The sequence below is a fragment of the Urocampus carinirostris genome, chromosome 7, assembly GCF_059441175.1.
Source record: "Urocampus carinirostris isolate Australia breed hairy pipefish chromosome 7, RoL_Ucar_1.0, whole genome shotgun sequence".
Lineage (NCBI taxonomy): Eukaryota > Metazoa > Chordata > Actinopteri > Syngnathiformes > Syngnathidae > Urocampus > Urocampus carinirostris.
In genome coordinates this window covers 39,299,315-39,326,857 of record NC_142355.1, presented here as the reverse complement: position 1 = coordinate 39,326,857, position 27,543 = coordinate 39,299,315, and the positions used below count along the sequence as shown (strand labels likewise).

At 37.0% G+C, this 27,543-nt stretch overlaps 1 protein-coding gene across 1 annotated transcript in view; it reads left to right on the top strand.

Annotated features, from left to right (window-relative positions):
• Positions 1–27,543, top strand: part of LOC148363291 (receptor-type tyrosine-protein phosphatase eta-like) — a 59,032-nt gene that overhangs the window by 7,565 nt on the left and 23,924 nt on the right. The window contains exons 2-9 of the mRNA XM_088340915.1: positions 14,365–14,386; positions 16,058–16,252; positions 20,116–20,376; positions 22,153–22,410; positions 23,241–23,513; positions 25,712–25,981; positions 26,132–26,395; positions 27,211–27,471. Coding sequence (XP_088197041.1) covers positions 14,365–14,386; positions 16,058–16,252; positions 20,116–20,376; positions 22,153–22,410; positions 23,241–23,513; positions 25,712–25,981; positions 26,132–26,395; positions 27,211–27,471 — 1,804 coding nt within the window. The remainder of the gene's footprint in view (positions 1–14,364; positions 14,387–16,057; positions 16,253–20,115; positions 20,377–22,152; positions 22,411–23,240; positions 23,514–25,711; positions 25,982–26,131; positions 26,396–27,210; positions 27,472–27,543) is intronic.

The following is a 27,543-nucleotide window of genomic DNA, read 5'->3' as shown; positions in this document are numbered from 1 at the left end:
GCACGGCAACCACGCTTCTATTTTCTGTCCTTACGGCGCCGCTGTCGTCGTTTATTAGGATGAATAGCTGTCCACAAGGATGCCGGATCTCTTTGAAGTTCGCTCGGTATATCATAGGCGGTATAAAAAGTGCCCGAAAAGTCGAAATTTAGACGCCCACCCAACCGAATAAGTTCGTCCCTACTGTAAGTGTTTTTGGCCACACATGTGTCCAAAAGTGAAAGCAAAAAAGACAAGAGAACGGCAATAAATAGAAGATTAGCTGGAGAACAACTAGCCGCAAGCATGCATCCATGCGCCGCCATGTTGAGCCATCCGGTCTGGACAGAAAGCAAAAGTAATTTTCCTATTTATTTGTGTATACACACACATTTTTTTCACTCCCCAAAAAAACCCTCAAAGTTTGGGCAAATGTTATACCAAAGTTTTACAATAGTATATCACCGCAATATATCAATTGATTGATCAAATAACAAATATTGCTAACATCCCTTACTCAGCACTAGATGCAACAGGAACCAATCCTGGGTTGTGGCAAAGTGAGCATCGAATTCTAAGCACAAGGCCAATAGGATTGTTGACAAAGAAAATGCATAAGACTATCTCATGGTCACATTTTTACACTGCCATATTGTACAACATTGTAACGGAGCATTATGGGCAGGAGTTCAGACGAAATAACGTTGTACAATATGGTAGCATAAGTAAATGTTTGTGATGATGAGATAAAATTGAACGCCTGAATTTCGGCATATTATTGTCATTACTAATATTATTATAATTTATATTATTATTATTAGTATTGTTATTGTCGTTGGGGTTGTTGTTGCTTTTGTTGTTATGAAAATGACATAAAACAAGAAACAAAACGGAAAAAATAAATCACTTAGCAAAATATGTTCCGAATGATTATTTCTTTTTTCAAAAATAATTATGATAATGGAATTATATACGAATTTTCCCTAAAGCTCATTGGGAGCTAACCCTCCTTTTTCAAATAGAATTAACAATAAAGCTATTTGCTGTTGACATTGTTTCCTTTTTGCCTTCATTTTTCCTGCTTCGAAATGTTATTGCACTTCTTTATATTGCAATATTATTAAAACATAGGCCAGTCTCCAAGCACTACCTTGTAAATATTTGGGACTCTTTATCTTGACATTCTTTTATTTTATTTTTTCTCTCTTAGGTCTTCATAACATGTTCATGCTGAAGTGCCATGTCTAATTTCATTGCAAACAATGTTTTACTATGTTCTCAATGAAAATAAAAACAATTCAGTTCAATTCCTTCCAAACACAAGTGTCGCCACCAGCAAAAAAAGAAAAGTATGAGTCAGGCCTTAGCAGCAATACACATAATTGTCACCCAAAAACGACCCAGGAAATGCACAACAGTTTTTATGACTTTATCGTGGTATTGAAGAAATGGCTCTGCCTTTATATGGTTACGTTCTCTCTCACTGACAAGCTAGCTCTGTCTGAGCAATGAAAAGGTGGTGACGCGGCTATCACTGGGAAACATCTTGGAACAAGGAAATGGGACGTTTATTTTTCCAACTACTGTAAATCCTTTGTGATTGACAAATATGAGAAGAAGAAGTTGATCATACTTGCTCTCCCATATAACGCCATTTTCTCACAAATGAGCGACTATACCCTCATACAGACACAATCATGCTCATGCACAAACACTAATATACTCGCTCGTAAATACTACTTTACTCTCACACACACTACTATATTCTCTCATCCATTTTACCATACACTCATACACACTACTATGCTGTCGCACACATAATACTGTCACGTCATACACACACTACTATACTTACTCACACATACCACTTTGCTCTCATACACACACTACTATACCCTCTCACACACAATACAATGCTCTCATACACACACTACTATACTTTGTCACACATTTAACTATACTCTCATGCACACACTATTATGCTGTCACACACTTAATACTATACTGCCACACACACTGCTAAGCTGTCACACACACAATACTATTCTCTCTCACATAAACTTCAGTACTATACTCTCACACTCACTACTATGCTTGTACTATGCCACTATACAACTCCAGTTTTATGTAGAACCATACAACATATACAAACTAAACAGTGTACATCACAACGGTTACCAAAAGTACCTAAAGTAAAACAACACTGAGAGGTGAGGTAATCATTACACTAGGTTTGGGAAAAAAAACCTATAGTAATAGAATTTTAAAGGTGTGTGAGAAAGCATGGTACTGTGTGTGAGAGAGTCTATAGAAGGGTATGAAAGCATAGTGTGTAGGATAATATAGTGTTATGTGTAATAATGTTTAGTATGAGAGTATAATAGCATGTGCTCGAGCAAGAGTCTCTAACATGGTGCCCCCTAAGGACAGCTGATCTGAAAAGAGCTCACCAGTGCTGGGTCATTGTGATTTTCTAGTAAAATAAAAAGGTTTTTGTCATTGACTGAATCTATTTAACCCTATTTTAAATAATTAACCTGGTAATGACAAAGTAACAACAGAGTAACACCATGATAAGTTGTCCTTTTAGAAATGCATGTCAGATTGGGTGCCCTTTGTGCTAACTAGTAACAAAATGTAGCTCTGGGCTTGAAAAGGGTTGGGGACCCCTGTGCTAAAGAGTGTAGTAGTGTGTATAAGAGTGTATATTAGTGTTCGTGCATGGGTAGGACTGTGGCTGTGTCTGTATGAGAGTATAGTTCTGCATGTGTAAGAGTATATGTGAAAGCAATTGTGATATTCGGCTCAAAATGGCCTCTCATAGACACGAGGGGGTTCTTATCCACAAACTTAGTTCTTCTGGTGGTATACTTTTCTTTGATGTGGTTGAATGGCAGGCAGTATACTATGAAAGAATAAAACACATGGGCAGAGTGCATTTGGCTTACTCCATCTAAATGAGAAATATGCAAGATAATGTTGGGAATTGGCTACCAGTGCGCAGCCTCTCAGTGCAGAGGTCCAGGGTTACAATTCCAGCTACCTGCCTCCCCGTGCAGAGTTTGCATGTTCTCCCCGTACCTGCGTGGGTTTCCTACGGGCACTCCGGTTTCCTGCCACAATACAAAAACATGCATGCCAGCATGCTTGGCGCATCAAAACTGTTCCTAGGTATGAGTGAGCGTGTGAATGGTTGTGGGTCTTTGTGACTGACTGGCAACCGGTTCCGAGTGTCCTGTGCCCACTGCCCGAAGATGACTTAGATGGGCTCCAGCACCTTTGCTACCCTAGTGAAGATAAGGGGTGCAGAGAATGGATGGGTAGAGGTTCTGACGTACAAAAAGACCCAAGTCAAGCCATCCTTTGTGGAATTCCACAGCTTCCACCCACTCACAAAATTCTGAAGACTGAATGAGGATAGTCCAGTTTTAAATGAACATTGTTCCATAGACAATTGGCTACTCACGGCTCTGCATGTACTTGATTTAATAGAGTCACAGTTCCATCAGTCCATGCAAATGAGACACTGGCTCCTCCCTGGACCTCAGAGGCCTCATTGTCAGTAGATAACCGATCATTTTATCTGTCACCACTGCACAGGTCAGGGCCACATCAGGCACTCAGGTTAAAAGAATTCATGTTTTCTTTTTTTTTTTTCATTCTCATAATAATACAATTGGCTAAAATGGTATACAGGAGGTTTGAGTTTGTTTTCATAGAGATCGTAATCAACACAGCCCACCAAAAGAATTTGGGGCTGCTGGCTTGCATCAACATCAAATTTATAAAGGTCTCTTCTCACCTGGGCCACCACCTCTTTGACCTGTTGCCCGAGGTGGTATGAGTAGTCGAAAACTTTACTCAAGTAAAAGTACTGTTACTTTAGAATAATATGAGACAATTAGAAGTAAATAGTAATCCTCCAAATACGTACTTAAGTATAAATAAAAAAGGACTTGGTGAAAAAACTGCTCAAGTACTGAGTAACTGTAGCAATGTTTTATTTATTGATTTATTGTAAAATCATCAAAGGCCATTCAATTTAAAAATAGATTAAAATAATCAAGGTAAATTCAAGTACTTTAAAATACAACAAAATACTGATAGTATAAATCAAAAAACTATTTAAGCACAAGTAGCACATTTAAAGCCCCATTACTTTTATAACCATGCTCAGCAGGCAGAACAACAAAGCTTACCCAGGGTTTGGCAATCCAAAATTTTGGAAGAGCCACATCGGACCCCTTCAAAAAAGTGAAAAAAAAATTTAGAATCCGCAAAAATTGAAAAGCCTTACATAAGCCTTATAATAAAAGCAACACATTTTGTATGTATCTATGTTAGCTTAATTGGATGCAGCACATCCTTTAGAGAATGACATGACTACTCTATTATATTACACCGCCTCAAGTTTAATTCGGTTTCTTATATTATTGAAATATGGAATGTTTAATTGTTTTGCTAAAATGAAAGAAATTCAATTAAGAAATCAAATTTTTTTTGTGTTTTTTCCAATCCTCAAACTAAAAACGACAACAACAAAAAGAGTGCATGCATTTATAAAAAATAAAATAGCAACCTATTGAAAAGCTAAAGTAACTAAAATTACAATAATGCAGTTTACGTTTTATTTTTGTGCAGTTATTTTAATTTATTACTCACGCTGGTTTGTGACGCTGCCTGGCTTTTGATGCTGCACCTTCAAAAGGGGTGGGGCTTGGGCCTCACGTCAGCTCCCACTCAGGGAACATGGGGGAAAAAACAAGCAAAGGAGAATGTGTGTACTTAGATGGAGGGGATTTAAGTAATGGGTTCAATGTAGCCTAATGTAGTGGAGTAAGAGTATTGTATCATCTTTAAAAATCTACTCAAGTATAAGTAAAAAGTATAGTGATTTCAAAATACTCACAGAATTACAAAATGTCCAAAAACTTACTCAAGTATATGTAAAGGAGTAAATGTAACTTTCTTACTACCCACCTCTACCTGTTGCCCTCTGGTAGATGGTATAGGTCCCTTAAAACAATCTGGCCCAGAAACTGTGCAAAAAATATATTTTGCAACTTGCAACTTATTTGGAAATATTTATTGTTGCTAAAAGTTATTGCAATACTTTTATTGCACTACTGGAACAATCCATTATTTCTCATTGCATTATTATTACAACTTAGGCCAGTCTATTAGCCCCACATTGTAGTCTCTAATTGTTCTCTTTAAAGTCTTGATTACGCGTTTGCCTTGGAGTGTCATGTCTAATCTCGTTGCATACTTTCTCCACGTTGATACCAATGACAATAAAGACAATTCGATTTGTTTGTTTATTTTTTTTTTCAGTTGGCTTTTTCAGTCTGGTCCTTTACTTCTGTAAACTTATTTTGGCCATCCTGAGAAAGAAAATAGAATGTTAATATCAAAGTTACAGTTCCTTTGCTAAGAAGTAAACCCAGCTTTGGATTTATGGAGCAAGCTATTTTGTTTGTGTGCTGTGAAGCGATTTTTGGGTGTGTGATACGAGACAATCCACAGGTTCAGACATTTGGTTTCTGTGCTTGGCTGAGGAGCTACCATCTGCAGTATCATGACCGAAGGACTCTAAGTTCCCTGGTGGTTAGGACCCGGCTCGAAGGACCAAATGATATGATTATAGTTAAGTAGACAGTCAAAATAAGGACAGAAGACATCTATGAATTTTGAACTTACAAGGAGAACAGGAGAGGTAAGTACAAAAAACCCTCACTATGCCAGATTCCAAATCTTTTCTAAAAACCTTCCTGAGCCCTTTAATTTTATCTCCTAGGTCATAAAAAGGGTATCCAAGAACATCAAGGCGATTGGCCAATAGCTACAATGATGTAAACAGTGCATAATAGTCAAAATAACAAACTGTCATCTATGCTCCTTCCTTTGCAGGGGATAATCACAGTAAAGTTATTACTGTGTCATGGACAGATTGTAAAAAAATTAAGGGTCACCCCAAATTTTTACCCTAAAAACAAACATGTTACTGTTACAGATATTGTAGTTGACGTTCCAATGTTCACGTTACTCCCAGAAAATGGTACTCATTTCTTATTATTGTTTGAAATGGAAATCAACAGCAAGGATTTCCTATCATGCCCTACCAGTCTAAACACAGCATTTCGTGTTTGAAGAATATGAATCATCAAGTTAATAATGATCTTCATGTGGGAGCGCACACTCAATGCTAAGTTGAACCAAAAAAAGAAGGCAAACACACTTAGTAAATGACAAATACAAATATTTTTCTTTGTAGCAGTTGTGTTTTTGCTTTCGGGTGTTCTGTAAATAGTTTGGATTGCGCCTTCTGTGCCTAGTGTGATGGTTTCCGACCTACTTTTGACTGAAATCCATCAGATCGAGAGTTGGAAGGGACAAACAAAATAAAATGTTTTCAAAATCTTCCGGTTGCCCAGCTGGTCAGTGTCTCCTTCAGACTAATGTCCTCTACTTGAAGTGTTGGAATCTGAGGGTTCTGCGCAGGATATTAGCTTTTTGCAACAATAAGCTCTTTTGGACAGATATCTGATATTGTTCCAGGCTCAGTAATTAATTACAATTACTAATTACTTTTTAAAAAAGTAATTCAATTACCACGTCCCCCCCAACCCTTCCAAATGACTGACACAAAAAAGTAGCACATATAAGTATTGCCCCCTCCTCATGCACTGCCTACCATTCGCCACTTTTGACACACAACCAAATATGCACGTCTAAAGCAAACCCCAGATTGCGATATTTTATTGTAGTAGTAAATTTAGCTTGGATTCGAAAAATACGGTAGGAAGAATATCTCCATAATAAAAAAATTCAGCATTCGCCTACTCCGCTTTTTAAACGGCTCCACCATGACTCTATTCAGTTGTAAATATAAACATGCACACCCTCTGATGGTGTTATTGGTGGATTAATGTAGGAGTATTCAGTCAAGTCAAGTCACATTTATTGGTATAGCCCTTAATCACAAAAATGTCTCAAAGGACTGCACAGGATTACAATGACACCATCGCCTGATCTTAAACCAACATGCGGGCGAGGAAAAACTCATAACCTCAGCGTGAGGAAAAAAGAAACCTTGAGTAGGGGCCTCACAAGTGGTAATCCCCCTTCCAGGATGACCAGGGTGGAATAGATTTAGCATTGGGTCACAGTACACAAACATAGTAAACATCAATAAAAGAGAACACTAGGTAACATGTTGAAATTCGTCCGGAATGTGCATGACAGCAACGACGCCTGAAGTCTGTAAACAAGTCCAAATAGTCCATAACAGCAACGACGCAGCTTCCCATCTCTGCCGGCTGGTCGATGCAGGCGTTGACATGCTTCAGGTCAGACGCTGGTCGGGCTGACTCATCTCAAATCGTCCTTCTCCTTCGTATCACCACCAGCCCTGCAGTCAGAAAAAGACAGGGCAGTGCAAAATAGGAGGTGGGCATCAATCATAAGCTTTTGAATAGAAGTGTGTCTTAAGTTTAGATTTAAAATTTTCCACTGAGGTTGCAGATCCTATCTCCGGTTTTAGTGTTATTCTCATTGGGACAATGCCCATGGATTTCTGAACATATTGCATAGTCCCTTGCTTATCTGCAGTTCACTGTGTACAGTTTGATAGAATTGTCAAGGATGTTATTCCGGAGGCGGACAACTGGAGATAAACACACACAAGGTACCCGAAAAAAGGTCATTTTCAGAGGGAAGCGCAGTATACTCGCTTGGACCCCCACTGTTTTACATACACCTGCCAGAAATATGTTGACAGTCTGTGGAATTCAAAAACACACATCCGATATATAATTCTACTCTCACTGTATATAAGGGGTGGGCAAACCGCAGCCTGTGAGCCAGTTGAGCCCCGGATTAAATCTGTCCTGCCAGATAAATCTGAGAGAATCTCAAGAGAAAAATAAACCACATCACATCAGACAATGGGTGTCACCAAAGCCAGACGCCACAAGCAAAGCACCCACTGTAGCTGTATTTACTGACTACACCCAATCCAATGTTATTTAAGCCTATACAACAAAGACAGTTAAAACATCTTCTTTGTTCCTTTATCTCTTTGTTTTCCTTATCCTCACTGTAAAATGTGGGACTGGAGTCGTCCAATTTTGTTGTCACAATATATCCCATGTTGTAACAATGACAATAAAGGTATATTTTATTCTATTCTACTCTATTTAACCTAAATTTTATTTATTTAGATTATTGCACTAACCTGGATTTCTTAGCGTATGCCCCTTCATGTACTGTAGCACCATAAAAACTATACTTTTCATTGCACTCATGTCAAACATTCAAATAGCTGGATAATTTTTTTCTACACTTGCTATTTAAAGATATTAGTTTTATTTATCAAGATATTCAATTTCATGCAAAGAAACACTTCTGATGTACTGTAGTCCTATTGCAGACTTTTTCAATGTAGATGATCATGTTTAATGCTTAAAAAGGGGAAATATGAGTTTTCAATTATTTTTAATTAAAGTTTTTATTTGTAAACTAAACTATGAATTTTTATATTATAGTGTTTCAAAGCCAATTGGATGAAATGGGCCCTTCTTAAATAATATACAATGAAAAATAAGCTGTGCAGGTAAGCGCAAATAAGAAAAAAATTGGAATGAAGTATATTATCCTTTTTCCTTGTGTGTCGGATTCAAGACTTTCGGCATACACAAAAAATTAAATACATCAATCGGCCATTTTTCCCTTCACAAATGTTTTCAACCCAACATCACTGTCGAGATAAAAACATATTTTAGCTTAATTAGGAAGGTTATTAATGTTGTTCAAGGGGTTAAAAAATCATTAAAAATGTGAAAAGATTCTGCTTTGCGTCACTTTTTCATTGAAGCCATGTCAATATGTCTTTTTGTTATCTGTAGTTCTTAACAAGTGTAATTATCCTGTTTTTAGTCAAAACGCTCTCAAAATATGAAAGTATTTTATCACATCCGGAACGTTCAATTCTGCTGAAAATTCCACATACAAGCAATTTAATTTCAATACAATTTTTCGTTTTATTTCTTTAATGCAGAATCGAAATCATGGCTTTTAAAGTTAAACGTGTTCAGGTTTTTTTCTTGCTCGACATCCCTGAACACACATACAACAGGAATCAACAAATGTAGAACAAAAACACTTTTTAAATAAACTAAAAATTAAAAACGGTCATGTAGGCTTTCTGAACAAAATGTCCAGTCCAAAAGCGTGCCGGACGCCTGGCTACTGGTCTGGTGCTATAATATTTGACCCTATTAAACCCGGGGTTTGAAATACAGCACAATATTTGGCTTGCAAAGCCCTTGTGTTGATGTGTTATCTCGGGTCCTTGGGTGGGTGCAGGAAGTTGTGTTCAGACGAGTACAATGACTACTTTCTTAGGAGAAATGCCTTGGCCACTGGAGTTTATTTAAAAAGACCGGCTCTGACCTTTTAAAGTGAATTGGGGAAAAGTGAAATTGACTCAAGTTGCCGCAGTGATAACAGGTCTCATTGTTACATTCTGTGATCTGAAAGGAGAAAAGCGGCTTCCAGAAGTCGCTTTGTTGAAAAGTCACATACATGTGCAGTGTTATCTATACTAAGGAAGAATTTTTGTGAGTATTTTGGTGAACTAAAAATATATACAAGTTGAAAAATCAACTAAAATAAATACCAACAAAATGTATAAACATCTGCTTTTGTGGGGTCACTAACGCCTTCTGGTGGCCAAATTGGGTCGTGCAGCTCCTGACTACCGACAACTCCAAGCAGCCGAATCCAATCTTTTGTCAGCCCTGTAACGACTTGCCATTTGCTTGTCTGAATAATTCTATATCAGGGGTCACTAACTTTTTTGAAGATGAGGGCTGTGTTTTGTTACTGATTGGCACAGAAAAAAACTGAAATGACAACTATCATGTTAGTACTATGTTGTCACTATATCATTACCATGTTGTAATTTTTATAAGGAGTTAATATAGGCCGTCTTCCACTACAACACACAATGACCCATCACTGGTGATCTATCTTCAGAACCTGTCTACGGGCTCCTCAGTTGTCCTGAGGGGGTTACCTTTTGTCAGTGGGCACCATTTTGGAGACCCCAGTTTTAGTTTAACACTAGAATTGGAGTGAGATAATTATGGATCACAGGTGTCAAACATGTGGCCCACGGGCAGGATCAGGCATGCCAAGGGATTTGATCCGGCTCACGAAACAATACGCAAAGAAACACAAGAGAAAAATGAGCTCTCTTTTTCTAAATCTCTGTCTCTTTCTCTCTCTTTATCTCTCCTTCTATCTCTCTCTCTCTCTCTCTCTCTCATCACGCTTTCTTTTTTTCTCTTTCTCTCTCTCCCTACTTTTCTCTCTCCCTGTGTATCCTTTTTTGGGTTTCTCTCTCCTTTTCTCTCTTTCTTTCCTCTTTGTTTTTCTCTCTTGTTCACTCACTTCTTCTCTTTTTTGTTGTCTTTTCTCACTCCCTCTATTTATCTGTTCTCTCTTTATAGATATTACTCTCTCTCTCTCTCTCTTGCTTGATCTTTCTTTCTTGTTATCTTTCTTGATCTCCTTCCCACACTCTCTATTTTATGTCTCTTACTCTGCTTTCTCTCTCTTTTTCTGTCTTTTTCTTTCTCTTTGTCACTCTTTCCTCTCTATCATTCTGTCTTTTTTTCTCTCTTCAATCTACTAATGTGGCCCCAGTGAGAGCTTTTTTTTACCATGTGGCCCCCAAGCTTAAATGAGTTTGACACCCCTGATCCAGATTAAATGTTTCGCGTTGTTATTAATACATTTATTGTAGAATAAATCAGTAAATGCTTTTTCCAATGTTTGAACTAATGATTAGGTTTGAAATATCTCTACAAATACAAATAAGCAAAATTATCCCTCAAGGCAGCAATATTTCTGCAATTTATTATGAATTTACGCTACCCTTCTTTTATCATTGAAAACGAAAGCTTACAGATGTAGAAAAACTTCCCTCTGTGACGATTCTCCATTTTTTCTCTGTTTGGTAAAGTTAATCATTGTTACCTAAGAAGTACCTTTTTTTTTTTTTTTTGCTTTTTAGGAAGTAAAGCAAAAACGTTTGGTCTTTTATTACAAACAAACTTTGAGGAAAAATCTGACAGAACCTAGTTAATCAGTCATTTGCAGGCAGAACTAAATTTAGTTTTAATGAAAGTGCATTGAAGTTTTACAGACGGAAGGGTGTAACCATTCCCATGGGTTCTGAAACAGAGAAATGCACATACTTTCAACAGGATCTACTTCCTTGTTTATATTAAGTGTCATTCAGTTACAGACAATATAATGATTAACTCCCTTTTCACTTGCCGTGCAATTAAAAAATAAGGATGAAATGTGGCAAGACGAATTAAAAAAAAAATAGCCTAGTAACCCAGTCACATGCATCATGTTAAACACGCCTCTTATGTTAAATGTCTTGCAATGTTAAGATGACTTTAAAAACATTATGTCAAGTCAAGTCATGTTTATTTGTATAGCCTTTAATCACAAGGAGTCTCAAAGGGCTGCACAGACCACAGATAATTGCAAACCACAGACTATTATTACACCATTCCCTGATTTAAAACCTACATGAGGGCAAGGAAAAACACAAAAACCTCAACATGAGGAGAATGAAGAAACCTTGAGAAGGGACCGCACATGAGGGAATCCCCCTTCCAGGATCACCAGGCTGCAACGGATGTTGCAATAACAAACAATACACAGATATTGTCAACATAAAATATAAGCAATAGTGAAGCGTAGATTTAAACAGTTCCAACGAGGTTGCAGATCGAATCTCAGAGGGCAAACCATTCCACAGCACCGGGGCCCAGATGGAGAACGCTCTCAATTTTGTGGATCTCTTCTTTGCTCTTGGGAGTACTAGTAGACCAGCATTTTCAGAGCGAAGGCTCCGGTCCGGAACATAGGGGGTATTTAAATCTGAAAACTATGAGGGAGCAAGTCCATGCATGATTTTGTATCCTACCAACAGAACCTTAAAATCACATCCTATGTTAACAGGGACCCAATTCAGGTTAGCTAAAATCGGGGTTATGTGATAAAACTCTCCTGTGTTAGTTAAAATCCTCGCTGCAGCATTTTGTACCAGCTGAGAGCTCTTGATTTTGGACTTCGGGAGAGTAGTACATTACAGTAATCGAGACCGGAGGTAACAAACGCATGAATTACAGTCAGACTGATAATCGTATTTAATAAAAATAATTCATTTTCATCCCACAATCCAAAAACATGCATGTCAGGTTAACTGGGCAGTCAAAACGGTCCCTAGGTGTGAATAAGCGAGTGTCTGTCTCCGCGTGCCCTGTGACTGTCCAGCAAACAGTTCAGGGTGTCCCCTGCCCACCGCACGAAGGTTGCTGGGATGGGCTCCCGCAACCCTACTGAGGATAAGCAGTGCAGATAAAGGATGGATGTTGGTTCTTCGTTTGTATACATGACCCCACGGCTGCTTTTCTAGTTGAAGTTAAGGGTGGGCAGATCGATACAAACATTGATATTTTCAATACTAAGCAAGTTTTTAGACCGGATCGATACTATTTTCCTGGGATCGATAATGTCTTAACGTTTTAACTAGCAAAATAATAATGCTGTTGGTGAGTTGAAAATTATACGGGTAGATACATTATATCGTTCACATTGGCGTGATTGTCTTTACACTCTGTTTGCACTGCTGCCTTTTTTCAAAATATTGTGCAAAGGAAGATATTTTTGTTATCTTTTTGACATTTTTATACAGTGTTTGTATTTTTGTTACATTGCTGGCTTTTTTTGTTTGACTCCTTTTGTCGGTTGAAAATAGTTTGTGTAATATAGTGTAACAATCTGTGAAGCCCTTTGAGACTCTTCGTGATTTAGGGCTATACAAATAAAAATGACTTGACTTGACTTGACTCTTTTGACCGTTGTTCTGAAATAGTTGTAATCAATGTTCCTTCTAATTTTCCACGGGTCTGAGTGTTTACACAAAGTCGGTGAGCAACGCTTGAAACAACAGTGAGCAACAGCAATCCCTAGTGTGGCCACTAAGTCTTTAGTAGTACGATACACAACTGTATTTAATCAAGTTTTTAGTGGAAGTACAATGTTGGCAACAAGATTGACTTGGTATAATTGGAAATTATTTGAATGCAACACAAACTTTTCCTTCTTTTTCCCCTGTATTTGTTTCTATTTTTTTTAAATTCCTTTTAAAAAAATCTCATTGTGTTTATTTTTTCCTAGCTGTTACATTTTTATTTTTGTTCTCTATTTACTTTTTTTCCTTTTTTTCTTTCTTTTCTTTTTTTCTGGCTTTTTTCTAAAATTTTTCCTTCTTTTTTTCTCTTCCTTTTGATTCTTTTTTTTCTCAGCTTTTCCCTTCTTTTTCATTTTGGTATTTTTTTCTTTTTTTGTACTATTCCCCCATTTCTTTAAGTCATTTTGTGCATAACTTTACATAATATTTGGTCATGTTGGGATTAAAGAAGCAAAAACAACCTGAAGAGCCGATTAGGACCCGAAAGAGCCGGTTCCTTTTAGTGAGCCGAGCCGAAGAAGCCGGTTCTCGAAAAACTCTACTGACTTTACTCAACTTCGTTTTACTTCAACTTTGACTACAAAATACCGCATTTAGAACACAACGTCAGGGGAACTCGTGTGTTTTTAACCTTCATGCACTGTTACTTTGACTTAATTCGCTTCTTAATTAGCAATTTCGAGCCCTGATTTTTGTGAGCTGGCTAGATTTTCTTGTTTGTGGAAAAGCTCTGGGCAGTGCGCAATTGTGCACGCGCGCAACTTAGAGGGAACAGTGGTTTTAATAGAACTATTTATTTTCATTTCTACACTTTTAAAGGGACAGTGTGTTATTTGATCACTAGTTGTCGCTGTACTGTGTAGTGCAACAGAAAAAGAATGCTAAAAAGCACAAGAAAGAATAGCAACTACCGAGAATCAAAATGACCAAAATTCACCATGGTTCTTTTTATTTTCCTGCCTAGCCTTTTTGAGTTGTTTGGTTCACTGTAGCAGGTTGTTGGCTAACAATGAGGTGCTAAATAATACCCACTGTCCCCTTAAAGTTTTCGTCATAGTTATTTGATTACAAAAAAAAGCAAGCCTCAAATCGCTGTGCTGTTTTTATCATTATTATAGGCTAACTCAAGGAGGGGCTCAATATTTTAACGATCATGACATTTCCAAGCAAAGAGTATTGTTTATTGAATCATTAGCAATAAGTTCTACCCTGTATTTACTTGGATCGAATCGATACCAAAATTCAGAGTTTCGACCACCCCTAGTTGATGATTTTGTGTCTTATCTTCATTAAAATAAAAGTTGTTTCACTTTGTTTCCTTGCAGGGCTCTCATGCATACTGTAATGGTGCGTACAAAACATTTATTTGATTTTTTTTTCCTTAAGAAAATAGACATTTTTAAACTCAGAAATCTTCTTAACCCTCCTGTTGTCCTAAGGCCAAAATGACCCACTACTTTGTCGTTAAAATCACAGAAAAAAAAAAACCCAAATAATACTTTTTTAACTTTAAATAATATGACTTTTCTTAGATTGGTCAGTGAAGTTGAAAAATAATAAATGTTGTTTTTCCACATTTCCACATAAGGTAGGGTTGTGAAATCTCAATTTGGCTCTCAATTTGGATCCTGACTCTCTTCTAAAGTGGGCCGGATCAGTAAAAGAATGAGAACTTCAAATTTTAAGCTTTGTTTTTCAGGATTATGCTTTGATATTAACCTTGTTTAGTAACGTTCCTTACAGATTATAATCACTGATGACAAGGGATCTTTTCTAAACACAACATATTTATTTACAAACAATAATGAAAAAAAATATTTTCATGTTTGACATTAAATGTGTTATCTGCTCTATTATAACAGTTGAATAAATGCACTTTTACACCTGAACTAACCACGCTATAAAAAGTTAACACTGTCCCCTATCGACCGGAGATAATATTTGGTTGGCATGTATTCAAAAAATCAGAACGTTAAATAGAAATGACCCAGAGCAGATGTCTCCAACCTTTTTCAAGTTGATAGCAAATTTTTGTTTCTAATTAGCAAAAAAGGGCACCCAGTTTGATATACATTTCTAAAATAGCAACTTAGCTACTGTATATAGCTTGTTAAATAGCTAAAAAGGAGCTTAATTGTTAAGTGAAATGAAATAAAATGAAATGATCTGCATTTATATAGCGCTTTTCAAGTCAATGACTTCCCAAAGCGCTTTACAATGTGCTCCACATTTCCCAATAGCGGCCTTGTATTGCAGCCATGTAAGACGCTAACTTGCTTATTGGGGGTAATAGGGGTTCAGTGCCTTACCCATGTAACACGGACAAGCCGGGATTCGAACTGGGATCCCTTGATCCCAAGACGAGCGCTCTACCTCCTGAGCTACTGCTGCCCCTAGTGTAAAAAACAGGTAAAAAACTAAAAGGGAGCTTGATTGCTAGCCTAAAGCGTAAAATGCCAACTAAATGGCAGTATAGCAAGCTAAAAAAAAAGCTAGAAAGCCAGCTCGAAAGGAGGCCAAAATTTAGCTTGATAAGCAGCAAAAAAGATCACATGTTAGCTAAATAGCATGCAGAAGATGTAAAAAGCGAGCTAGATAGCTTTCTAAATAGCTAAAAAATGTAGCCAGATAGCTAGCTAAAAAAGCTGCATATTTTTTTGCTCTTTCGCTTTATTGAACCCATAAATTGGAATTTAGTTTGTTGTATTTCCTGTAAAATAAATCAATAAAAATATAAATATATCAACGTGTTTGATATACTCATAATTAATTTCTTAAAAATACCATGATGGAAACCCCTGGGATATAGACTCGCTTCTTTTTTTTTGACTAACTCATAAATTTAGAGCGGGCCGGATTAAATCATTCGACGGGCTGGAGCCGGCCTGCCGGCCGTATGTCTGACATACTTGTATAAAAAAGCACAAAAATGAGGACAACAGGAGGGTTCATTCAAAAGAACAAATACAACTTTGTGTTTCTATTCCTTGTGAATTTTGTTGTTTCTCTATTTTGCAGGGAATGTATGTCAAAGCAATGCATCAAAAACCATAACAACAACAGTAGCAGCAGCAGCAGCAGTGGCAACCGACTTGCTTTCTGGTTGTGCACCATCGCTTGGGAACATCTCTGGTAATGGTTCACTCAATGGGTTAACTCCAGAAGAAAGTCATCAAGTCAACTGCTCCAACTGCTGTCCAAATGTCACAATGAGTGAGTCAAACTGAAACAAGGAAACTAGTGTTTGGCAATGGTACCAAAGTTTAAGCTATATGCTCTTAAACACAGCTTTCTAACTCTTCGGTTGATATACTCACAGATGTCACTTGGCCCCTGAACACGATTTGCAAATGGTAATTTAAATTAACTGCAAATTAATTGATCTGAAAAATGTATTCATTTATTAGTATCATTATGTTGGAAAAATCCAATCAAGACCCCTGGGTGACTTCTTTTCCTTCCCAAATATTTGCTCACAATCGTGTATCAAAACATCACCATTGAAAGGCACACTCAGTTGTGTGTACTTCGTTCAGAAGGAACGTTGATCTTTTGAGTACAGGAAATACTTGTATACATCGTTTTGGGCGCAACCCTCAGGAAATGCACAAGCAGAGATAAACAAACTTTGCAAAAGTCAGACGCATCCCACACATTTGGAGCAAGGAGGAACACGACACTTCATTAATGGAGCGAAAAACATGAACACAATTTATTAACAGTGGAAAGTAGTTGTTCTATGATTTTGTTTGAATCCCACCGTTTAGATGGCGATATCACAATTTTTTTACAGTTACGATTTATACAGGAGTCATTACCAACACAAACATATATGAATAAATCGTCCTTTTTTGAAAATAGATAATTTTAGTGTAACTTGATATTGCAGTAAAATAGTCTTACTCAAGTTTCAACATATCTTAAAAGGGACACTGTGTAGAATTTGACCACCAAATGTCACTGTATTGTGTAGTGCAACTGAAAATGAGTACTGTACTCCAAAGCACAAGGAAGAATACAAACTACAGAGAGTAGAAGAGACCAAACCGCATCAATTTTCTTCTCATTACATTGCACAATATTTTTGTTTTTTGGGGATACACGTAGCAGCAAGATGGCGGACAATCATGTCAGCTCCCTCCATGCAAGCCTTACTTTATATAGAGTGAATATTAATGTCTTGACCAACGAGCATTTTGAGAAATGAACATGTGTATTATAGGCCATGTATTTTTGCTTTTTATTTAAATTAATATTGTTTTTTAATGAATTAAGCTGTTTTTTACTATTAGAGGTGCTAAATAATATACACTGTCCCTTTACGGGTTCCCTTGAGCGACCTCACCTGACTATTTAATACATTTTGTTTGTTTGTTAGTGGTCTAAAATATCCATCTATCCATTCCTGAACTGCCATCCTTACTAGGGTCGCGGAATGTTTTAAATAGGCTTTCTAAAATATCATTTTAGGTCCCCCACTTAAAAAAAACAATCTGTATAGAGTTTTGATCTTCCTTTTTTACTGTTATTCTTATTTTAAGGGGCATGGGCTACGTGGTAATGGGGTCATAAGCAGTGTTCCCTCTAAGCTGCGCGCGTGCTCAATTGCACACTGCTCGCACATTCTCAGTGCACAAGAAAATCTAGCCAGCGCACAAAAATGAAACCTCAAATTACGAATTAAGAAGCGACTTAAGTCAAAGTTACAGTGCATGTAGGTAAAAATACACGGGTTGCCGTGAGGTTGTGTCCTAAATGCGGTATTTTGAAGTCGAGTCGAAGTAGAACGAAGTTGAGTAAAGTTAGTAGAGTTTGTCGAGGACTGGCTTGTTCGGCTCGGCTCACTAAAAGGAACCGGCTCTTTTGGGTCCTAAACGGCTCTTCAGGTTGTTTTTGCTTCTTTAATCCCAACATGACCAAATATTATGTAAAATTGTGCACAAAATGACTTAAAGGAATGGGGGAATAGAACAAAAAAGAAAAAAAATACCGAAATGAGAAAGTAGTGAAAAGCTGGGAGAAAAAGAAACAAAAGGAAGAGAAAAAAAAGAAGGAAAAATTTAGAAAAAAGCCAGAAAAAAAGAAAAGAAAGAAATGTAGGAAAAAAGTAAATAAAGAACAAAAAGAAGAAATTAACAGCTCGAAAAAAATAAACACAATAAGATTTTTTTTAAAGGTATTTAAAAAAAAGTAGAAAAAACACGGACAAAAGAAGAAAAAGTTTGTGTTGCATTCAAAAAATTTCCAATTATATCAAGTGAATTTTGTTGCCAACATTGTACTTCCACTAAAAAAATGTGATTAAGTACAGTTCTGTATCTTACAACCGACTAAATAAGCCCCCAAAAATGTTAATATTATGCGACAAAATATATCAGGAAATAAAAAGAAATGGATATCTTGCGAAAGAATTGTAAGAACAAACGACGTTTGTAGGCCGTACAACCTTTACAATAGTACATGAGTCAATTCATTCAAAAGAGAAAAATAATTTTGCATTGCCGGAAACTCAGCAAAATGTAACTTGATGTCAAGTTTTGGACATGTTTGATAATTAATTATCTTGCCACACTTGGGATTATGGACTTTGTGTGAACGCTCAGACCCGTAGAAAATTAGAGGGAACATTGGTCATAAGGAATTAATAACAATAAAAATCTCACGCTAAAAAAATGACCCAAAAGCCTTCATAAAATCCTTAAAGATTTGGATAAAAGAATGTGATCAGCTTTTTTTATATAAACACACATTATTATGTAAAACAAATGAACACAAGTACTGCATTTTTCGTACTATACTATAAGGCGAATGGAATTCTACTAAAGTAAGAGCATTGGGTCGCATGAAAAAAAAACATTTGAATTCAATGACATAGAAATCAATTATGACATCTGGTTTCACCACTAAAAATAATCAATTATTTTATGTATGGTCACAATGGCCTTAACCATTACCCTCATAAGATTGCTGTAAAACTAAAAACAAAGTACAAAAAAATTCTGTTACCACACACAAAAATCCAAATTATCGTAATCACAATACGTTTCATACTTACGGACAATTATTGTCGAAAGCAAAAGAAATTGAAGATTTGCAATGAGCATGGTGACCACACGAGGGAACTCGAAGACTACTCTGTAAAGGCATAACAGTCACCATATGCAGTATCATCTAAATCACAGGTGTCAAACAGGCAGCCTGCGGGCCAGATCAGGCCTGCTAAGGGACTGAATCCGGCCCGCGAGACAACACTCAGAGAAGCGCAAGAGAAAACCAAGCTGCAGGTTGAAATATGTCAACTTGATGTTGCCAAAGCCAGGTGCCTCGAACAAAGACACTGTACTTGTATTTCTTTTTTTTCTCTCTCTCCCTATCTCTTTCCCACCCCTTTTCTCCCACTTTCTGTCTCTGTCTCTTTCACTCTCTGGGTGTCTTTTTTTCTTCCTTTTTTGCTCTTTTCTCTCTGTGTCTTTTTAACTTCTTTTGCTCTAACTTCCTTTTTTCCTTTTCTTTCTTTTCTCTTTCTCTCTTCCTACCATTTGCATTTTTTTTCTCTTTTTTCTCCTTCTGTCTTTCTATTTCTCTTTGGATTTCTTTCTTCCTCTCCCTTTCTTTTTCCCCTTTCTCACGACTTTATCTCTTGTTTTTCACGCACTCTCCCTCTCTCTCCTTTTCTTTCTTTGTCCTGCCCTTTCTCCTTTTCCCTCCCTCTTTCTCTTATTTCTTTATCTCTCTTTTTCTTTCTCTTTAATCTACTAGTCTGGCCCCCGACAGAATGTTTGTTCTATCGCGTGGCCCCCGAGTTAAAATGAGTTTGACACCCCTGATCTAAATGTAACTATGCATTTCAAATTTTATATACCGTATTTTTATGTACATAAATCGCACAGGACTATAAGGCGCACTTTTGAATTACTGTCTATTTTGGGGTTTTTAGGTGCGTCTCATAGTCTGGAAAATACAGTAATCTTAAAAATCTAAATGTGATTTTTAACACTAAGGTCTAATTAATTCTTCAAAGCATGGACTAAACACTGTTCTTCACTGAAACCCAATAATCTGCCTTCCATTTTCAGAGCCTCAAAAAATCACCAATCTTAATGTCAATGATGCCACAACATCCTCCATAACGCTGAGTTGGGCTAAACCAGAAGGAAATTACTCATTCTACATGATACGGTGGACTGATGGAAATGTCTTAAAAAACAACAGCGTGGATGAAACCTCGATAACCATTACTGGTTTGTTGGCCGGGACCATGTACAATCTTAGTGTAACTGCACTGGCGGAAGACGGAATAACCGAAGGCGATCCAGCAGCTGTGTCTCGGTACACAAGTGAGTACTGTACATGCTTGATTTTGGCTTACAGAATAATAGACCACTTAAAGAAGAAAAGCATAGTAGCTCTCAAGTTGTTTTCTCAATAAGTTAAAACTGTCCATTATTTCTCAGTCTGATATTGCAATGTTTGTTGCCTAAAAACATTTTTGGGGAAGTATTGGCCTGGAAAGGGATGGGTCCCACCAGGCTATACTTGCCCAAGACACACCACAGGAAATGATGCCCCTACAACCCTAGTGGTTAAGGGATCCAACCAACCATTAGGGTACTAATGCTCCACAAAAAGTAAAACTCCGCTAAGTATCCCCGCACCGTCATAAAAGCCCCCAAAGATTAGACTTAACTCGTGATGACATCCTTACCGACTGAGAATATACGAGTGTAACAAAATATCAATTAAAGATCTAAAAATAAAAACACAGAAAACAGAATAACAGTTGAATGATTGGCCTTCATGTCCTTATACAAAAGTAAAACAAAATTGAAGGGCTTCAGTGCAAGAAATTGATTTAAAGAGTGGCTGGCTAGCTGCACGCTAGCATTGGGTAGTTGCCTTTTTCTGCTTGACCAGTTGTCTCAGGTTGTGCGAGTGTGATTTATTTTACACTACAGTGTCAAAAATACTTTATATTTTTGAAATGTTTACTTTTGTTGTGTGAAAATACTTGAAGTATAGTAGCAAATGTCTGACTAGAGATTGTGATGTATTTATTTTATAAAGATGAAACTCACTTTACATTGTTTCACAATTGATTTTTGTTGTGAACAAAATACTAGAAATGCAGTAGGGTGTCTACTTGACCTGTTGTCTCGGGTTGTGAAAGTTGGATTTGATTTATTAAACTTACTTTTTTATTGTTTATTGATGATTGTTATTTTCTTATATTGTTTAATGTGTATTTTGTTGCACTTCAAGTGTAGGATAAATCTGTTGCTGGTGAGGTGCAATAGATGTTACAAGGTTCTTAACACAACTACCTGTCTATTCATCCCTATTCAACTATCTCGAATACTGCTCAGAAATGTTTTAATTATTTGACATACAATTTAAAGGAGCTTTTAATGTTACTTTCCCTGATAACTAGTTATTTTTGCCATCGAGTATTCAATCACCAATTAGGTTGCTTTTTTTAATAAGTAGTGAGTAACTATAACTAATTACTTTTTCAAAGTAACATGCCCAATCACCACCCGCAACGCTACTGATCTAGATTGAGTAATAAAGGGCTGCAAAACTCAATTGCTAAAACAATTGGTGATTCGGCCAAAAATACCTCTCCTCTTTCCTCCTCTCCAATGAAATATGAAAATTTGGGTTTGCTTTAGAACCAAAAAACACTTGAATATTTCCTTTTCTCTGTACTGTCCAAGACCCCAGGCATGGTGTATTGTGAAAATAATATAATATTACAAACAAAAAGAAGAAGTTTTCAACAAACATTTACCATAAATTCTGTGCTTATGTTTGCCACATTGATTTCCGGGTGAATTGTGGTTCCTCTATAAGCCACGTCCCGTTCCCCACACCCTGCCTACCATTTGCTACTGGCAACACACAACCAAATATGTGCATATACTCTGGCCCCCTGATTTGAGTATTTTATTTTATAGGTGTAAATTCGACTTGAATGCGAGTATATACGGTAGAGAGAATATTTCCATGATGAGACACTCAGCGTTCTCTGATAAAGCTTGAAACTAAGTAGAAATTTGACAAAAGCCCGTCCAAAATTGTCTCAGAGGCTTAACAATCAACTGTTTCATTTTCAGGGCCAGGGAGGCCTGAAAACATAACGGTTACATCAGGAATGGACAATTTGGAAATTCAATGGATCTTACCCCAAGGCAGAGCGGATTTCTTTGAAGTGAACATATCTGAGAAGAATTTGTCATTTTTCTTCAACGATAAAACAACAGACACCACAGCCCATTTTTGGGATCTTTATCCTGGGAGACTTTTTCTAATCACAGTCACCGCTGTGGCTGGAAACATAAACGGCACATCCAACCAGATCTCATCTGCTACGGGTAAGCTTACCATTGAGGTGCAAGTTAGCGTATACATTTGGGTGTAGAAAGTGTGATACAATGAAAAGTATTGCAAGTTTTGGGGGGTAATGGACCCAGTAAAGGTTGGTTCATTCTGTTTAGAATTGTGGAATGGACCCTTGTGGGGGAAGCAGGAAGGGATTGCATTGAATACCGAAAGGTATAAAATTACAAAAGAGTCATGATTTCACAAAACAACAAAATGTCCAACCAGAACAAAACCTGACAATAAACAAAAAACGAAATTGGAAATGGAAAATATAATATGCAAAGTAACAACGAAACCAGAAACAAACAAAAAAAAACCTGGCGTGGTAGAGAGAGTAAAAATTACCCGACCACCAAAGGACCCAGGGGGAAGTACCCACGTCCCTGTCCCGATGGCGCCTTCTGGTTCCTGTTTCAGCTGCGAGGAGAAAGCCCCTCGGGTGCGTCTGGTTTCCTGTTTTGGCGTGAGGAGAAGGCCCCTTCGCCGTGCCAAGTTTCCTAACCAGTCCTGGTATGGTAGCGAGGAGCAGGCTCCTTGGCCACGCCTGGTTTCCTTTCCTGGCGGGAAGGAGAAGGTCCCTCTGCCGCGCCTGGGTTCCTGTCCTGGTGGCAGTGAGAAAAACCCCTGGGCACGTCTGGTTTCCTGTCTCGGCAGCGAGGGGAAAGGACCTTCAGCCGTCCCGTTGCTGGAGCCTCCTTAATTTTTTTTATTAAGGATGTTTTTTTTGTTTTTGGTTTCTTGTTTGGATATTCTTTCAGCTTCCCCCACATGGGTTCACCTCCTCAAACGTTTATTTTGTTCTTCCTGAATATGTTTTCAGTTCCAACACCACCTCGGACCCTTAACGTCATTCAAACCTCAAATACTTCACTCTACCTTCGCTGGGAGATTCCAACCAAGATGGAAACTGCAACTCTTATCCGTTACCTCATCAGGTACCAGAGACAGGGTGGTGAAGTTCAGACCAATAGCACTACAAATACCAGTAAGGTGTTGGAACGGCTTTCATCTGGAACACTCTACAATATAAGTGTGTGCACAATCGGACCCCAAAATCTGATGAGCTCTGCTGTTAACACATCAGTTTACACGTGTGAGTAAACCACAGAGATTTAGCTTGAAGGGAAACTCTGTAATATTTGACCACTAGCTGTGGCTGTATTGTGTAGTGCAAAAGTGTTACAATAGCTCATGGAAGAATACAAACTAAGAAGACTCAAAGTGACGTAACCACACAACTTTCTTTTAATGTTTTTGCTCAGCCTTTCACAAGTGTTTTGGGTCCCTTTAAGTGACCCTCATGCTATGTAAAATAAAGATACATTCCTTGAACTACGACTATTTAAATGAAAAGCCCGTTTAAATAGTAGTTCATCGTTTTTTTTGTTGTTGTTGTTGATCATTCAAATCCATTGAGTTTTTTTTCCCACTAGGAGTTGGTAAATATTACACGGTGTCCCTTTAAAACTTTTATGAAGCTATAATTATTGCTGTTAGAAATGCTAACTGTTAGCAAGTTAGCACTGTATACATTCTAATAAAACAGCATCTCATTAGAAAGTATGGTCAAAAACACCTTTGATACATATCTTATCGTACAGATGTAATTCCTGTAAAATCTTTAGCTTTCATTACTGCATTTTAATTTACTCCATCAGCTAGTTATATGTCAGTAGCGTTACACTTTTTTCAATAAACTATTTTAGAATAACTTTACAATTGAGTTTAGTACATTTGACCAAACCCTTTTACTGCTAGATTTAAGAGTAGACACCTCTAATTTTGTTTCAATCTTTATTGGTTGAAGCAGAAATATTACATTCTGCATGGCTCAAAGACCTCAAATTTGGGAACAGACCGTTGAGCCAAAATACACTGACACATAATTAATCGATCATTATCAATTTTGTAAAGGTTGCTGGCCAAAGAATTATTTTATCTGCAAAGGTCTTAGGCCAGGAATGTCAAAGTTAAATGGGAAAAAATGGGCTTCAATCTGACAGCCAAACTAAATGAATGTTGATTTTTTGGGGAGGGCTTTCTAAATGACGCAAATAGTCTCGCTAACCTAATTGAGCCTGCTCAAAACGAATATATTGCAACATGATAAAATAAATAAAACTATATTTTCGTATGGCTCTGTCAGTAATTTTCAACAAACACACAAGGAAAAATGTCTTTATATGAAAATTCCCATAACATGAACATTAAATGAAAGAAGGCAGAAATATTCAGGCACAGAACTCATTTCAAAGAAAAGACTTGAAATTGAAATGTTCAATTATGCACTCACCAGAACTATTTCTTAAAATGTATTTGTATTGAAATACAATAAAATAAAGTGCAAATACATATTTACTATAAGCAACTCTTTCTCACATAAGAAGTAACATACACTGACTATACACAACGATTCCTGGCATATTCTACAATAATGTATCAAGATCATGTTAGAAGCCATAAAATTCTCGTGGGCCTGATGGGGCGAGTGGGTCTTGACTTTGAAATGTGTTTTAGGGCAGTGGTCAGCAACCATCAGGCCACGGACCGATACAGGGCTGTGGGTTTTTTGGTATGGGCTGCACAGAAGAAGTAACACTTGCCTTATTTTTGGCTTGTATCGGATTTATTCGTGTATACAATCATTTTCTTAAAACCCTCAAAGTTTAGGTGCACTTTATAAATTAAGTTTTACTATAGTATACTACTGTACTTGAGCAAATCAGTTGTCAAATACCACTGACCACATTTTCTAAACACCAGCGGCAACAGGAATCGGATCCGGGTTGTGGCAATGAGAGCGCCGAATTCTAACACACTATACCAAGAATGTAGGTGACATAAGAAAATGCATTCTATTTTTTCTCTTCATCATTATTTTTACTAATACTGCCCAATGAACAACGTTACAATGGATCATTATGGCAAATAATTCAGCCAGAACAAAGTTGTACAATGTGGTACTGTGAGTAAAAATAATGTGATGAGATAAAATAAGGCTGTTATATAACGGTGTTATTTATAACAGCGTTATTCCCAACACCGGTCCCGACCTACTTGTTAAAAAACACTGATCTAGATCCCTTTTGGACTAGTCTTTACACAGTTGATTTAGGCTTATTATTATCGTCATTTTTACGATGTTAGTATTAGGCCATGCCGCAAGAATATTGTTCCAGATTAAACCGGTCCGTGGTACAGAAAAGGTTGCAGACCACTTACTCCCTTGTAAGGGTAACTGAAAGAAAAATGTTCCTAACTTTAAACTGCAATAACTTTTATTTTTTCCAGTGCCCAACCCTGTGTTAAACCTTGTTGCCAGCCCCTACAATACAACCACAATTAGTCTGTCATGGACCTACCCGAATGAAGTGCAGCCAAATTACAATTATTTCGTTCAAACATTCAAGTCTGCAGGAGTACTTGTGAATGAACAAACAATCAATGGTAACAACACTGATGTACACAACTTGGCACCGGGGACTGAATATCTTATTCGAGTCATCACAGTTGCTGGAGCAGAAAGTAGATCTGCACAAGAAGAGACGATGACTTACACAGGCAAGACAACCTTTTTGAGCACAACTGACATGTATATATATATATATATATATATATATATATATATATATATATATATATATATATAATGTATACAAAATCATCAGTGCCTTAATATTGCTAATAACCTATTTTCTCCTTTTTTTGTAGTACCCAAGGCTGTGACTGAACTCAAAGTCCAGGATTTTAACACAACAGCCATCCAGCTGACATGGTCCCTGTCAAGTGAGGACAAGGGTGCCTGCAACTATTTGCTAACTGCATTCCATGATGATATCGTGCTTCAGAGAGATACAACTAAATTGGAAACGTATACCTTTTTTAATCTGACCCCAGGAAACCTTTACAGTTTTGAAGTGCTGACAGTTGTACATGGTCTGAATTCTACAAAGGAACACATATCGCAATACACAAGTATGGAATCACCTCCTATTCATTTTTGTCTTTAAATAATTATTGCTGTGATTGATGCCACCCTATTTAGAATACAGTATGGTGACTGAACTGTCCCATTATTCTAGTTACTCAGTTTATATATATATATATATATATATATATATATATATATATATATATATATATATATATATATATATATATATATATATATATATATATATATATATATATATATATATATATATATATATATATATATATATATATATATATATATATATATATATATATACATATATATACATACACACATACACACATACATACTTACAAGCAACATGAAATTGTATGACACGGATCGGTTCTGACCAACCATTCGTAAATATTTTACAATGGCACCATCTGCTACCAAGACTGTATCTAGTTACTAAGTGAAGTGGTAGAGTACTTGGCCAGCTGGTTGTCAAAATTGTCATACGCACTGCCAGGCTGCTACATTGTGGTTCCAGATATTACATTTTTAAAAAAGAGCATCTTATGGGAAAAATTGAGCGTCTGCTTGAAAAAAATTAGCATTAGATAGCCTTAGTTGTAAGTACGGGTAGATGTAAGTCGATCAGGTCGTAAGACAAATGTTTATAATTAATGGGTGGTGAAAATTGAATATATCCCAAAAATTAACACGAAAGCTTCTATGGTTAAGATTCATTTTTCTGCATTGTCCTTTTGTTCCTCTATTTAATACATTGAATTGTGTATTCTACCTTTCCCTTTCTAAATACCCCTGAATTGAAATATTTGCAGGTGGGTAAATGTTTGCCTTTTTTCAGGTCCTGGGATGGTTTCAGACATCATGGCCATAGGGACTACAAGTAATATGTCTGTGTCCTGGAGTGCACCAGTGGGACATGTAGATTACTTCGATGTCCTCTTGAATGATGACTCAAAATTTGAACATTCAAAGAGAAATCTAAATTCCACAACTCTTAGCTCACTGTTTGTAGAACTAAAGCCGGGGGTTCTTTACAGTGTGCTTGTGATAAGCAAAAGTGGACCGCTACAAAGCAACAGCTCAACTAGCAATGCAACTTGTGAGTAAACTGGTTTCAAGAGGATTCCTAATACTTTCAAATCTTGACTAATAAAGTCCTATTTTTCTCTTG